Here is a 16,454-nt window from a genome sequence, read left to right as displayed (position 1 = left end):
CTCGGCAGAATGAGACCGAATTCACAAGCTGTCGGGCTCGTTCTGCAGAGAAAAGATGGAAATAGGCGAGCTCCCAGCCAGAGCTCGTCTATTTCCGCCCTCAACTAGCTGCCACACCCCTTTCTCGCCGCTCGGCGGGCCCGGGACAATCAATCCCACCTGCTGAGCTCAAGTAGAGCAAAGCGAGAACGGGACAGGGGCACGGCTGTCGAGCTTTCTCTACAGCAGTACCCCTGACATTGAATACCCCCCTGAGTCCCCATTAGACATCCCAATTTTTTTAGGGGCTTAATAATGGTATACATAACTACCACACAAAAAATCAGCATGTTGGTAGAGAAAGAAAATCATGAAGTTGACATTAGATTACTGTTAACATAACTTGAGTCCATAACTTAAGTTGATTCAGCAATCTAGAACAAAAAGAGGGGGGGGGGGGGTGAACAATCGCACTGGCAGTGTTTATAAGGTAACCCCTTGTTTCAATCAATATTCATAGACTTTATTATGTGGGGTGTGCTGTCACTTCAACAGTAATTTGAGCAATAACAAGGGAAGAGAAGAAAGACTGTTATGTATGTGACGCACTGTTAGGACAAGAAAAATTAATAAAATGTAACCTTTAATTGTTTATTTTAAGATTTGCGACATATAAAAACAATTGCCAAGGAGGCAGAGAGGAAGAAACAAAGTGTTTTTAAAAAAGGGGATATAGATCCTCTCAAATTGAACCCCAATGTCCTGTTCCCAGTGTAATTGCTAGATTAGGTGCGTGTTGCTGTATATCTTACAGTGTGTACCCACTCATGAAATGAACAAATCTGTTACAATTTTCACTTAATTAAGTTACTTTTGTTTAATATTAGTTTATAAAGCTGGGTACACATATGTACAATTTCATTTTTCTTGCGACCGTTCGATCGACCGTATACACGTTCGGCCGTCCGAAACATACGACCGATCTGCGCGTACACATATGTACAATTTTACTGGCGACGTCCGATGTACTCCCGTCCAAACAATCGCAAGAAAAAGATTGTACCACCGTACACACTCTCCCGTTCTGGCTATTCGAACGATAAAAATGTACACAACATTATCATAATGGGCTGGATTAAAAGAGCATAGCAAAACGAGGCGTGATCACGGAACAAAGAATCGTTCGTGTAGTACAGTGAATAGAGCCGTGACTATTCATATCCATTGCTAGCTGTACTGGATATACGTACGTACGTTCGTCTATCGGTGCATTTGGGCCTTTTTAATCATGAGCTTGAGGAGAAGGAAGGCTCGTGCGTGCATTTTGGCTGCTATGGCCATCAGATTGCGGGCTATTAAAAAAAGAAAAAGGACCAAGAATCGGAGCTGCTGGACCAGAGACTGGCTTCTGAGGAGAGACACCTTCTCCCACATGCCATTGCTACAGGAGATACGGGAGAACAATCCTGATGATTTCAGGAATTATCTCCGTATGGATGACGCTACCTTCATGGAGCTGCTGACACTGGTTACCCCTTTAATAGAGAGAGAGGACACCTATTTCAGGAGGCCTATTTCTGCAGAGCAGAGACTGGTGGCAACGCTGCGTTATCTGGCAACAGGCAGGACCCTTGCCGACCTGAGATTCACAACCGCAATATCATCTCAAGCGCTGGGGTTGATAATACCAGACACCTGTGATGCCATCGTCCAAGTTCTACAGGAGAAATACATGAAGGTAAATATAGAAATTACATACATGTCCCCCATATGTATAGCTGTGCACATACCTGTACCCTATATGTATATCATTACAATGCCTGTTAATGTAATCTTTACACCAGTGGGTGGGGGGTCATTTTGATAAGGCGGGTAATAGCTGATGGAGGGATGACGCAGCTAGTCAACACCCACATGGGCGTGCTGCGTTTGGGAGGAATGATCGCAGGAACGGGCTGCATATCGATCGAACGTGCGTACACATGTCACTTTTCTTTCGATATGGAGCCGTCCTGTCGGAAGAATATTAAGCAGCAAAGAACCTGCGACCGACCGACCGTGGACGGCCAAAAGCGTTTTTGGCCGTTTATCGATCGCAACGAAGGGATCGGGACAGCGTACACATATATACAATCGAACGGCCGTTCGTCCGCAGATCGGAAGAACGGCCCGACGATTGTACATATGTGTACCCAGATTGCTCCCAAGGACTGTGCATATAAATTAGGACAGCAAAGTAAATATGTCTGTTTGGTCCTTTTTAAACATCAAAAAAAGGGGTTGCCGCCTAGTATCTGCACAGATATTGCGCAGTGTGTAGCACAGTCTTCAATAATAACAGACTACGGGGCCGGCTGGTAGTATACGTGCCGTATTTCACATCTAAAGTGTACACGTTAGATCTGATATTGGGAACACAAATTGGCTGTTAGTGTTCTCCGCCGTTTGTTTGGTTCCTCTCCGCAGGGAAAGTGGCTTGTATGTATGCCGCTGTTCCCGGCTGTGCTGGTAGTGCGTCGGTGTCTGTGGGGAGATCAGTCAGTGGTGAGGCTGTGATTCTCCAACTCGCAGACCCGCGTCGCGCTCCGTCACTTGACACTGCGCCTAACAGAGGGACGCACCGGCCGGGTGCTGTATCTGCACTGGCGTGCTGTAATCACATCTGAGTCTTGGTAGACCGTGGTCAGGTTCTGACCCCACAGCTCCTATCAGATGTGCCCTCTGTGAGTGGATACTGTAACGCCCTATACATCAATCAAAATACATTTCATGGGGGAAGGGGACATGGGGATATTTCACACACTAAGTGTGTCTGGTCAACGCGCGTGTCGCCACCAGCTTCATCAGGACCTGATGAAGCTGGTGGCGACACGCGCGTTGACCAGACACACTTAGTGTGTGAAATATCCCCATGTCCCCTTCCCCCATGAAATGTATTTTGATTGATGTATAGGGCGTTACAGTATCCACTCACAGAGGGCACATCTGATAGGAGCTGTGGGGTCAGAACCTGACCACGGTCTCCCAAGACTCAGATGTGATTACAGCACGCCAGTGCAGATACAGCACCCGGCCGGTGCGTCCCTCTGTTAGGCGCAGTGTCAAGTGACGGAGCGGGTCTGCGAGTTGGAGAATCACAGCCTCACCACTGACTGATCTCCCCACAGACACCGACGCACTACCAGCACAGCCGGGAACAGCGGCATACATACAAGCCACTTTCCCTGCGGAGAGGAACCAAACAAACGGCGGAGAACACTAACAGCCAATTTGTGTTCCCAATATCAGATCTAACGTGTACACTTTAGATGTGAAATACGGCACGTATACTACCAGCCGGCCCCGTAGTCTGTTATTATTGAAGACTGTGCTACACACTGCGCAATATCTGTGCAGATACTAGGCGGCAACCCCTTTTTTTGATGTTTAAAAGGACCAAACAGACATATTTACTTTGCTGTCCTAATTTATCTGCACAGTCCTTGGAAACAATCTGTGTTATAAACTAATATTAAACAAAAGTAACTTAATTAAGTGAAAATTGTAACAGATTTGTTCATTTCATGAGTGGGTACACACTGTAAGATATACAGCAACACGCACCTAATCTAGCAATTACACTGGGAACAGGACATTGGGGTTCAATTTGAGAGGATCTATATCCCCTTTTTTAAAAACACTTTGTTTCTTCCTCTCAGCCTCCTTGGCAATTGTTTTTATATGTCGCAAATCTTAAAATAAACAATTAAAGGTTACATTTTATTAATTTTTCTTGTCCTAACAGTGCGTCACGTACATAACAGTCTTTCTTCTCTTCCCTTGTTATGATTCAGCAATCTAATTTTTCCCTTTTTTGGAACCTGTTGTAATGGTCTGTAACTTTCACAAAGTGTATACTGCCTTCGGGTACTGGCATGGGTAATAGACCCTTACGTTATGTGAATAAAGAAAAAAAAAACACTTATTAACTCTTGAAGGCCTGGACAACATATTTGTTGATTGTTTTAGTTTCATGAAGTGTCCCAACACATCTTATGCATCCTAAATACATTGAATAAAATACCCAATGTACAAGATTTTGGGTCCGATTCAGACCTGACCACTGCTGGGTGATTTTAAAAAGCCCTTCGATCAGATAGTCACCACCCAGACAGAGTGAACCAAAACCATGTAAACTGCAGGGGGGGCAGATGTAACTCGTGCAGATAGAATTCGATTTGGGTGCAGTGGCGTAACTATCAAAACCGTGCTCCCCCAGACGAAAATTTAATCCGCCTTCGTGCCTTACTTTCCACTGTCCTTCAGTGCCAGGGACCCGCAGCCGGCTCCCCTCCTGGCTTCTGCTGGTATGAAAAACTGACCATACCAAAATGTCCGCCCCCATTGAGCAGACAGTTTCAGAGAACAGCCCTGCAAACCCCCAGCGCCCGCACTTACACAGCACCACCCCGCGACCGCAGGGTCTGAGGAGATATTGTTACGCCACTGTTTGGGTGGGGTTTTTCTTCAAAGTGAGATCTATCTTGCAGTGTAGAAATAAAGCAGTCAGTATTTTCCCTGCGCAGAAACAAAATAACTCACCCAAATCTAATTCTCTATGGACATGTTACATCTGCCCCACCTGCATTGCACATGGTTTTGTCCATTTGAGAAGGAATTTGCCTCTAAAAGTGAACCAGAATAAGGCCCTAAATGTGAATGCTAAGCAGTAGTTTTCTTGTACGTGTTTAGTGGCAGTTACAGATGTCTCCAGTAGTGCCAGTATAAAGATGTCCCCAGTAGCACCAGTCACAAATGTCCCCAGTAATGCTTTTAGCAAAACAAAAAAGTACATTCCGGAAACCATTTTTTTTTTTATTATTATTATTCATTCCATGTATTTTACTTCTTTTTCTGTTCATTAGTTGGTGTAGTCATTTTTTTGTTATTAGTCATCACATATTGATATTGATGTGTATATAAAAATTTTCATTAAAAATTGCATTTTTAATTTTTTTTTTTAATTTTTCATTCCATACCATATTAATTTACTCTCTTTATCTAGTACTTCATGTGGCACTGATTTGCTGTTTGGAAGAATTGGTAAATTCCTCTTTTGTTCATTTCGGAAATAGGGATGTGAATACTGACATGAGGTCATTGAGTTGACATACAGAGCCAACTTTGGCCAGTGTGAGAGTACTCCTCAGTTTATTGGCTGGACCAACATGCAGGACCCACCAGTGTGCAAATTTATAAGCATTCTGTAGCCATTTTAGGGCGAGATGTGCTAAGCCTTGAAAAGTTCTAAAACCACCAATCAATCAGCTCCTGTCATTTTTCAACTTTTTTGTTTACGGCATAATTCCACATGTGTTCTTTCATAGTTTTGATGTCTTTAGTATCAATCTACAATGTAGAAAATAATTAAAATAAACAAAGACCATTGAATGAGAAGGTTTGTCCAAACTTTTGACCGGTAATGTATTCACATAAACTAGTAGCTATAATGTGTTCACTGTTTTTGTTCAGATTGGGAAATCCGTAACAATGTTCCTGTGGATACAATACAGCAAGCCATTCTAACTGGTGGAAATGACGGGCCCTGGATGAAATATATGAGAGGAGAGTTATCAGCTCAAGGCTTTGAGAAAGAATTTGGAAACCTCTGCTCAAAGATTGTGAGTTTCAATGTTATTGGTTCTTGTCTGTTTTTTAGGGCACATAGGACTTTGTGTTCTGTGATTTCTCACATTACCAACCTGCTACAGCATTGCGAGCAACACTACACATACAAAGGCTGGTAAGCACAATACATGTGTCAGGTAAAATATACAAAAAACAGGCAGTGGTTGTGTATATTGGAAATACAAATGTTATTTCACATTCAGATTTAGCACATAGCAAATAATTTTCTTATGCCAGGTTATTCGATTATTCTATGCTGCTGTTTGAGGTAACACATCCAGCTGTGTCAAGTATGTTTTCCAAAGCGTAAGATTAAAATTCTCTGACAGACGATATACTTTGAGCGTGTAGTGCGATGCATATTACTGCACTTTATGAATACAAGAACCATGTGGCTGAGCCAGGAGCATATGTTGCCTGAGTGCAGTTAAATGGCAACCACATAAAAAGCAGACGTGGCTGAATAGTGGACAACTGCAGGTGATTGCTAGTTACCCCTACCCAGAAAACAGCTGCCTCACTCTGTAGTGCAAGTTAATAGGTATAACATGGCCGGTGTGCCCATGCTTGATGATTACGTAGACAAGAAATACAGTTATGGCAATCACTTTTTCTCATACATACTGCAGGCAGGTGGAACAGTTCCCGTTCACAGTTTCCTCACCGACCTCACCAGTAGAGAGATGGCAAAACAGGTACCTGAAATGACTGCAGCTATTCAGTGTATCCGAGCAGAAGGGCTCAAAACGGCTGTTCTGAGCAACAATTTCTTTCTACATGATGGAGAAAGTTTCCTGCCGTTAGACCGCTCACAGTTTGATGTGGTAAGGACAATTATTGTCTCCAATTGGCTGAATGAATCCTGATAGCATACACCCCTCATTACTTCTAACAATCAAAAGGATGCTGACTGCATATTATGATCATTTCATTTCATTGTAGATGAGAGTTATTTTCTGATAGGTTTGTGTTATTGTAGATCGTTGAGTCTTGCATTGAAGGGGTGTGTAAACCAGACCCTCGGATCTACCAGCTGTGCGCAGAGCGGCTCGGTATTCTTCCAGCGGAGGCCATCTTTCTGGATGACATAGGGCAGAACTTGAAAGCTGCTGCGCAGCTAGGTTTCAGTACAATAAAGGTAAGTGGCTGTCTACACTGTATACACAGTTCACCTATGAGGAGAATAACTGAAGATAAGGGTAGAAACCTTTTGGATAAACTGAACAAAGCAAAGTCATAATTCTGATTTCTGCTGAGGTAACAAAGTAAGGTAATACCTCATGTTGCAGCTGACTACTATAATTCAATTACATCATTTGTATTTAATGTATATCAATCGCAGCTAAGCCCAATACTTTTTTCTGCATACTATGCTAATTGTGGGTGCTTCTGTACCATTAACAGTGTTTTATATGTTATAATAAAAAGGAAAGGAGCTCCATCCACTCCATGCCCACATGCATTACAGATATCATATATACTGTATGTGTTACTGATTCATTGCTGTACTTTCTTGTCAGCTGTGTCAAAAGCTAAAATCTAGATCAAAAGTTGTAGTTTTAGTAAGCAAAAAAAAACCTCTCGGATTATATCACACTGTACCCAGGGTGGGCAATTACTTCAGTTTTGTGAAACTGTTGAGAACTGCAAGTGGTGTAAATGTGTATGTATGTATGTATGTATGTATGTATGTATGTATAGTGTTCATTCTAGCACCCGCTGTGTTTGAAAATCCATGCAGTTCCTCTTCCATGCCTGGGGTGTCACTGTCTGCTGTGGTGTTTCTAGCAAGGTCTGGTTTTCATATCAGTGCTGATATACAGACCACACTGTGCTAGAAGCACTACAGCACACAGCGACACCCCAGGCAGGGAAGAGGAACTGCATGGATTTTCAAACACAGCGGGTGCTAGAATGAACACTACTACTATATGTATGTATGTATGTATGTTATCATACATCTAGCCCCAATATGCAATTTGTTTTTGATTACAGTATCACGTTGTGGTCATTTTCAACACAGTACTCCAGGTTTCTTTTGTTATGCAGGTCAATAATGTCACAGAAGCTCTAAAAGATTTAGAAAATCTCTTAGGATTTACATTAAGAGACTTTGTTTCAAACACTCGTTCTGTGAGACCCACTATGGATATTCCAAGAGATTCCTTAAACAAGTATCTGGAAAATCTATTTGGGGAGGAATCGTCTGGTACGTGGCGCAGCAAAATACTGATTTCTTAATAATGGCACCTAAACAGCTAATTTACAGATATGGACATATGCATTGTTCCGTTCACCAGCAGTTGCATAAACGTTATATGTGTCTTTGAAATCTTGCAGGTCCCCTGCTTGTCCGACAATTCAGTCATGGGCAGTCCAACCCCACTTATTATGTTAAATTTAATGGAAAAGAACTTGTGCTGCGGAAAAAACCTCCAGGAAAGCTGCTGCCTGCGGCACATGCTGTAGAGAGGGAATATAGGTAGGTGCAGTCAGTCATCATTACACCTGCAATGAGCGCTCAAAGTAATGTTATAATCAATCAAAAAGCATGTGCTTTCCTTTACCCTCCATGATAAGGGTTCGCACCACAGTGTAAGGGAGAGGCATAGAGAGCAAGCATGTGCCACTACCCTCCCTGCTAATGCTTTCCACCACAGTGCAGGGGAGAGACACAGAGAGCATGCACGTACCTTCCCCCTCCCTGCTAATGCTTTCCACCACAGTGTGAGGAAGGGATGGCCATTGAACATCGATGATTCAAAATTCATTGATGGTTTATGGCCGATGTCGAATATTTTTGCCATCGATGAGGGGGAACCAGATGGTTTCCCTACATCGATGGCACAGCAAAACTGATGTTTTGCTGTTTTTTTTTTAAAGTGCCGGGACGCGGAGCATAGCCCCGCCCCCGACACACGCGAAGCCCTGCCCACGTGTTTTGATTGGTCCACAGGCCAATTACTAACACGTAATAGATGACCATCGATATGTAAAACTATCGATGGTCACCCATTGTATAGTTTTACACTATCGATGGCCATGTGCAATTTTGCCATCGATGGCAAAGGCACTGATGGCCATCCCTAGTGTGAGGGAGAGACTTTGGGACAAATGAAATAGGGTGAGAGTTTCAGAAAGTGAGAGATTTTGGGAGAGTTTTCCCCCTTTTTTTTTTAAAGCAGCAATCAATTACACTGCAAAACCAGGTTGATTTTGCCATGTAATTGATTGCTGCTTTAAAAAACATGGGAAAACTCTCCCAAAATCTCTCACTTTCTGAAACTCTCACCCTATTACATTTGTCCCATAGAGAGCAAGTGCGTGCCTTCCCCCTCCCTGCTAATGCTTTCCACCAAAGTGTGAGGGGAGACATAGGGCCTTATTCTAGTTCACTCTTTCTGACACAATCCTTCTTAGATGGACAAAACCATGTGCACTGCAGGGGGGCAGATGTAACATGTGCAGAGAGAATTAGATTTGGGTGAGTTATTTTGTTTCTGTGCAGGGTAAAGACTGGCTGCTTTATTTTTACACTGCAATATAGATCTTACTTTGAAGTAAAACCCTACCCAAATCTAACTCTCTCTGCACATGTTACATCTGCCCCACCTGCAGTGCATATGGTTTTGTCCATCTAAGAAGGATTTTGTCAGAAAGAGTGAACTAGAATAAGGCCCATAGAGAGTAAGCACCTGCCTTTACCCTCCCTGCTAATGCTTTCCACCACAGTGTGAGGGAGAGACATAGGCATATATTCAATGCCGTGGGCGAGCGGTGACTGCGAGCAGGACTTTTTGCTCTCAGTCACCGCTCACCCTGTAAGTATTCAACTGACCCCCCCTCATTCGCAAATTCCCCCTCGCTCCGTTTTTTGAGCGAGGGGAATTTGCGAATGTGCCTCCAAAAGCTGCGAGAGCCGAGGCTAATTACAGCGAGTTTGCTGCACTAGCCGTGGCTCTCGCAGTTTAGGGGAATCCTCGCAGTTCTGTGACTGCGAGGATTCCCCCAGAACGTTGCATAGTGCGAGCGGCCGGCGCGGGGGTTAAACTGCGAGGATCACTGGTTTTCTGTGATCCTCGCAGTTTAACCCCCTCGCCGGCCGCTCGCACCGGCATTGAATACTGGCCATAGAGTGCAAGTGCGTGCCTTTCCCCTCCCTGCTATTGCTTTGCACCACAGTGCAGAGGAGAGACATAAAGAGCATGCCTTTGCCCTCCCTGCTGATGCTGTCCACCACAGTGTGAGGGAGAAGCATTGAGAGTAAGCGCGGGGCCACACTGGACAATACTGATGACGATATTTTGCAGTGTAAATGCACAATATCGTTAATGATATCGGGTGCAGGTATTGTAGCATGCACAGGGCTTAAGTTTAGTACTGTATTTAAATCACAAAATGCAAAAGCACATGTTACTTACTTGCCAGACAAATTATATGTTCACCATAAAATTGAAAGAATATCCATGGAACAATTTGAAGGGACTCAATTGTTAAGTATGCGAGGTAGCATGGTATTGTTAATACTTGCACATAATACAAAATGTAAGATCACAAATAAATCCTGCTCAATGCTTACTGATTTTTTAATAAATTAATTGTTTATAGGATCTTGAAAGCAGTGGGTGAAGCCGGAATCCCTGTACCAAAGGTTTACAGCCTTTGTGAAGATTCTAGGTGAGTGTAATTTACAATAGGTATTTCTCTTTTATCCAGTAGGGGCCACTGGCGTCCATTATAATGGGTATAGAGGTGTGGGCAGTGGGAGCTGGGAATTATTACATTTCTAAGTGGACTCCTCCCTCTCTACTACAGATGCTAGAGGAGGCCGCCGCCTCTCCCTGTCACTTGTTTTAATCTTCTGCTGTACTGTGTTTGTGTGTGTGTGTGTGTGTGAGTCCATGGAACAATGACAGTCAGTTCATCCAAGGCTTTACAGAAGCTGTTCTAACTGTGGTACTAATTGTATTCACACCCTGACAGCAAGGTCACCCTATGTGACACTTGCTCAAACCCGGACCCTGATTTAATAGGGGTAATGGCAAAGCTGTCCTCCGATTTGTCCAAGGTCTGCAGATCTGAACCTGCATGGGCATCGTGCCACCCCCCCCCCCCCCCCCCCCCCGGCCCTTTGGTGGAGGTTTTGGCAGGCGGACTCTGCATCAAAAAGCGCTGTGGAAGCTCTTCCATTTACTGGTGATATCTTATTCGGCCCAGGATTGGATAAGAACTTAGCTCAGGCCACTAGTGGAAATTCTGCTTTCTCACCATCGGCGTCTTTACCAGCTAGAAGGCAGTAATCAGGGCCCTCTTTTCAATCATTTCGGCCTCAGCAGTCCTTTTGAGGATGTGGCAGAGATGATTTTGTACATGCCAGAGGTGGCAAAGGAGGCGCATACCCACAGGCTACAGTGCTCTGCCAAGAGGCCAATCCACATAAAAACCCATGGCATGATTGTTTCTCGTCCTACCTTGGAGCTTAGCAAGTAGGTGCTTGCTGAATTTTCATTAACAATGGGACACCTCCGGCATAGACCCTTGGCTTCGTCAAGTCACCTGCCAATCAGTTTTTCATGATGGGACTTCTGATATCTCAAGAAATAGGAGCCATTTTGCAACAGGTAATCCATTCCCTGCTGACCTTTCATGTGGTGGTACCAGTTCCTGTTCAGCAAAGAGGAAGAGGTTATTCAAATCTTTTTGTGGTCCTAAAACCAGATTGTTCTGCCAGACCTATACTAAACTTACAGTTCCTAAATCATTACGTTGCATACCACTGGTTTAAGATGGAGTCCATTGATTCAGTCATATCCTCTCTATCACGAAGATCGCACTGAATTGCATATGCAGCCCATCTTTCATCGTTTCATGTAAATCAACCAATGGATCCTTTGTTATGGAATGCTTCCGATAGTTCTTCGACACTGGATGTTGTCTGTGCCTTAAAGAAGTATGTGTCCAGAACGGCATCGTTACGTAAGACTGATTGCCTCTTCATGCTTTATGATTCCGTTCATCATGGTTGGCCGTCATAAATCACAGATGATAGCTAGGTGGCTTCAGCTTACCATTCAACAAACGTATGTCTAAGCACATAAGCTGCTGCCTCCTTCCCTGTCTGCCCATTTTACTAGATCTGTGTAAGCGTCATGGACAGTGACACGTGATGCGTCTATTTTACAACTTTGCGCTGTGTCAATTTGGTCGTTGGTTCCCACATTTGTGATGTTCTATCAGTTTGACACTTTTGCTTCTTCATGCGTTCAATTTGGCCATTCAGTGTTGCAGGATCGGAGCTGTCCCTCCCGTGGGGATAATTTTGGAACCTCCCCATTGTAATGGACTCCTGTGGCCCCTGCTGGATGAAAGAGAAAATAGGATTTTTGTGACTAATGGTAAATCTGTTTTTCTGAATCCACAGGGGCCACTGGACGCCCTCCCTGCTCTGTGTCACCTGACAATTTTTGTTCCATAGCATGCATGTGTTTCTTGTTCCTATCATCTCGCATCTCCTTTCGGTCTTTATTTTGCTAACTGGAGTTATGATGGGTAGTAGAGGGGAAGGAGCCTTACACTTAGAAATTTTGTAGTGCCCAGCTCTCCCTAACCACACCTCTATACCCATTGTAATGAACTCCAGTGGCCCCTGTGGATTTAAATAAATGGATTTACTGGTAGGTACCAAAATCGGGTGTGGTATAAAAACCAGACGGTCGGGATTCCGACAGTCATTAGTCAGACGTCGGAATCCCGACTGCACAGCGTGGGGAGCGCAATGAAGCCCCTTGCGGGCTCGGTGGTGAGCTGCACTAGCCACCTATTTTATTCTCCCTCTATGGGGGTCGTGGACCCCCACGAGGGAGCAGTCGGGATTCCGACGTCGGAGTAATGACTGTCGGAATCCCGACTGTCGGGGAGCCGTCCGGCACCCCCAAAATCCTATTTTAAGATTCACTTTCTCTCTTGTGGCTGTAAATTATTTCCATTATTTTATACAAATGTGATTGTATTCTTTCTGACAGCATAATCGGTACTCCCTTCTATTTGATGGAGTATTTAACTGGACGCATTTTTAAAGACACTGCTCTGCCAGGACTCGATGTGGAACAACGCCGAGCTATATATAAAGCAATGAATAAAGTTCTGTGCAAAATTCACAGTGTGGATATTCAGAAAGCTGGACTGCAGGATTATGGGAAACAGGGTAACTAACTTCATATAGCATGTGAATTCTGTTTGGCTACCTTTTAAAAAGGTGATGCTGTATAACATTAAGATCAACTTATTTGCTTTGATATAGTAATGTACTAAGTTTAGTGCGCTTCATTCTTTCTATTCTAAACAATGTTATTGAGGGTTCCTCAGTATTTAATATTGATAGAAACTCCATGTAACAAAAATATTGGCATCATTTCACATCACACTTTTAAAACGGTATATTGCCGTTTTTTTGCCTTTTAAAACGTTTAAGGCTGCAGTGTGAAAGTGTCATAGTTGAAATACCATTTAAAGTTAACTGGTATTTCAACACGTTTAAAAAGCAGAGTCCTACCCGTTTTAAAGCCAATTCAGAGCCGTTTTTTGTGCTGTCTGAATGGCACTGAAATGGTATTTAGTAAAAAATAAAGGTTAGAGCACTGTGATAGGCTGTCCCTTGTCTTGTGTCCCTTCCCTGAACCAGGAAATAAGCTGTGGGTAGAAACATGTTCAGAGGTTAAACGGCTTGACTGGTGATGTGAATGGTACTTAAACGGTATTTTTAAATGGTAATCTGCTGCAATATGAACACTAGACCCGTTTAAAATACCATTTAAAATTACAGTTTTTCAAAACGTTTCAAAATGTTTTATGTGATGTGAAAGCTACATTAAGGTGCCCATACACATTACAAATATTGTATACCGTGTCGCATTTCATCGCATCTCGGTTTTGTGATGAGATTAGATGAGATCTAGTACAAATAGTATGTGCAGCACATATTTTTTTGTACTAGATCTGAACCGATCTCATCGGAAAACCGAGATGCAATATTGTATACAATAATTGTAATGTGTACGGGCACCTTCACCTCCCACTGCAGATCATATTTGCCTTTATGTATCTGTTTTTATATTTGGAGTGTATAGTATTCTTAACAGATAATGTGATTGCCAGTTGCCACCAGCAGGCTGTGCTTTCCCTGACATGGTTGCATTTTAAGTGGGCTGTCAGAAAGCTGTGTGGCTGCAGGAAGACAGTATTCTTGCAGTTGCTGCTCTCAAGGGGACCTCTGGTCCTTTTGCCTCCTGGTTTCCTACCCTCAGTACCTCCCGTGCTATATCCACACCTGAGTTCACTTGGCACTCAAAGGGTTAACTTAATTCAATCATTGTAAAAAAAAAAACGGTTTTGGAAAAAAAAATTGCAGTTAAGTGGTTAAAGCCTGTTTTTCATTAGCATAGAGACTTCATTGTAGTAAACATTAAAGTATTTATACTAAGGTCTAATTGTTAAATAAAGAAGGCAAATTGAAACACTGTTTAAGACCATTCTGAGCAAGGCTATATCAAGTAGGAATTTGATGTTAATACCACTTTTACACCAAAACTGCCGGGTCGCACCCAGGTTTTTGGACCTGGATGCGACCTGGCAGTTGTTCCCTTTTACACCCCATTATGCTGGGTAGCGGACGCTGGTGAATTCGGGCCCTGAGCCGGCTCTCGGAGATGACATCATCTCCAAGCGCCGGGAAACCTGCTGACCATCACCCCCACAACGCTGCCTGACACCGACCGACACACCGGGGGCAAGCCCAGCACCCATGTAAGCTGCTGGGCTGCCCTCAGCCTCCATGCGCCGCCAGCCTCTGTCCATGAGGTGAATGGATGCCGCACACAGGCATCCATTCACCTCTGCTGCTGTCTGCATAGTACCGCAGACAGCAGCGGAGGCTTTGCGCAGCCCCTGCCCAACCTCCGGACTGACTTCAGGGTGCTGCGGTCCGGAGGTTGGGGCTCCCTGATTGGAGGAAATGAGTCCCTGGGTCGGATAACCCGGGTTACCCATTTACACAACCCCTGACTCCGCTGAAGCCCCGTGTCCGACCCTGAACATTTGCCGGGTCGGACACTGGGTAACAGGACCGGGTTATTTATTTATTTATTTTTTGCCTTTTTACATCAAGCCCTGGCCCGGAATGGATCGGCAATAATCCGGGTCGCGGCTCTGGTGTAAAAGGGGTATAAGTGAAATTGAGTATTTAAATGCCATGTAAGTTAGGCCAATTGGGAATGACTGGTTTTTCCAGAGAAGACTCATTGTAAGTTATTAAGGAGATTGCCCTTGTAAATGTAAAAGCAGGGGCGGCAAAACTACAGTGGGTGTGTCTCTGAAGTTGAGCTAGAGTAAAGCTGGGTACACACTAATGTGACGGATCGGCAGACCTATCTGACAATTAGTAGGTGTATACAGACTTGCCAATTATCAACCTTATGTGTTTACATGTGCCCACCCAGTTATGATGTCAGTCGCTGGCAGATTATACTTTTCTACTGCTGAGTTAATTGCCAGTACCAGTGAACACATGCATATTTCCTGGTGTTTAATAACCAGATATATACTGCACCTCTGCACTGTGAGCACAACTCCTTTAGCCAGGGTGTAGTGATTGACCTACTTAGAAGGATTTGCTTACAATGATTTTTGTTTTTTATTCACTATCGATAATATTTTTTGTTTCAACTAGGTGCATATGTTCAACGCCAAGTTAAATTATGGACAAAGCAGTACAGATCTAGTGAGACTCATACAATCCCAGCAATGGAAAGGCTTATTGAGTGGCTTCCACATCATCTCCCTGCAGGCCAGAACACTACTGTTGTACATGGAGACTTTAGGTAACATATTCTCCTATTTTTAATGTGGTTATATAATAAAACCTTTTAAAGTACAATTCTTTTGAGTGAGACAGTTACTTTGATCCTATTATCAAAACAGTAAGGGTCTTGCTTGTAGGTTGAACCTTCTGTGTGTGTCATGGTTTCTGGAAGACATTGTTACCCACAATGGAGACACGGATTTGAGGCCTACTTCGGACTGGATCTAAAAGCACATTTCTTTCTCTAATGGACCAATCCATGTTGCACTGCAGGTGTGCCAAATGTAACATGTACGATTCAGTCTGAGTTAAGGTCCCACACACTAGAACGATTCCCCCCCCCCCGATAATCGTCAGATTATCGGTAAAAATCGGCTAATATATCGGATGATCGGTCGGAAATCGGGCAATCGCCCATAGTGTGTGGGGACCTTTAGACCTCTAGAGTAGGCAACAGGAGACCACAATGGGACCTACTCAGAGGTGGATGCAGTATCAATATGTGTTGAGGGATTCATATTTTTTACTGCTGCCCATGTGCCAAAAGTCTAGTAAGGCTTACAGCCACTCAAAACGAAAGTATGTGTATGACATCGATATTGCTTCTGCAATTCATGAGTGGTTCAGGGTAGAGATTTTAGGAGACGCAGAGCCTTCACAAAACATGTTATGGGCATATAATGTGGAGGTGTAATGAGCATGTTTCAGCATGTGGATGCCATCCTGTTCGCAGCCACAGTGGCCATATCTTGAGAGTCTTAAGTGAGACTCGATGTTGCATAGATAGTGGAGAGATCCGATCCACCAGCGAACCTGAGTATTTCTCATATATGCAAAGTGGTTGTTGCAGGGCTTGCATAGTCTTTTGTACTGTAGTGCAAACTTCTTTTTGCGAAGCAAAAAAATTATATTTTGTAACCATGCATGGTCTCTGCCTCAGACCCTATGTCTA

General features: G+C 43.7%; 1 protein-coding gene across 1 annotated transcript in view; it reads left to right on the top strand.

Moving 5' to 3' along the window:
- Positions 1 to 16,454, top strand: part of ACAD10 (acyl-CoA dehydrogenase family member 10) — a 70,711-nt gene that overhangs the window by 12,827 nt on the left and 41,430 nt on the right. The window contains exons 3-10 of the mRNA XM_083151405.1: positions 5,491 to 5,639; positions 6,276 to 6,470; positions 6,626 to 6,784; positions 7,696 to 7,855; positions 7,987 to 8,128; positions 10,255 to 10,323; positions 12,669 to 12,850; positions 15,371 to 15,521. Of these exons, the coding sequence (XP_083007531.1) occupies positions 5,491 to 5,639; positions 6,276 to 6,470; positions 6,626 to 6,784; positions 7,696 to 7,855; positions 7,987 to 8,128; positions 10,255 to 10,323; positions 12,669 to 12,850; positions 15,371 to 15,521 (1,207 nt within the window). The remainder of the gene's footprint in view (positions 1 to 5,490; positions 5,640 to 6,275; positions 6,471 to 6,625; positions 6,785 to 7,695; positions 7,856 to 7,986; positions 8,129 to 10,254; positions 10,324 to 12,668; positions 12,851 to 15,370; positions 15,522 to 16,454) is intronic.

The sequence above is a fragment of the Crinia signifera genome, chromosome 1 (assembly GCF_055691185.1).
Source record: "Crinia signifera chromosome 1, ASM5569118v1, whole genome shotgun sequence".
NCBI classification, from domain to species: domain Eukaryota; kingdom Metazoa; phylum Chordata; class Amphibia; order Anura; family Myobatrachidae; genus Crinia; species Crinia signifera.
The sequence above is the reverse complement of the archived record's forward strand: the minus strand, read 5'-3'. Positions and strand labels throughout refer to the sequence as shown.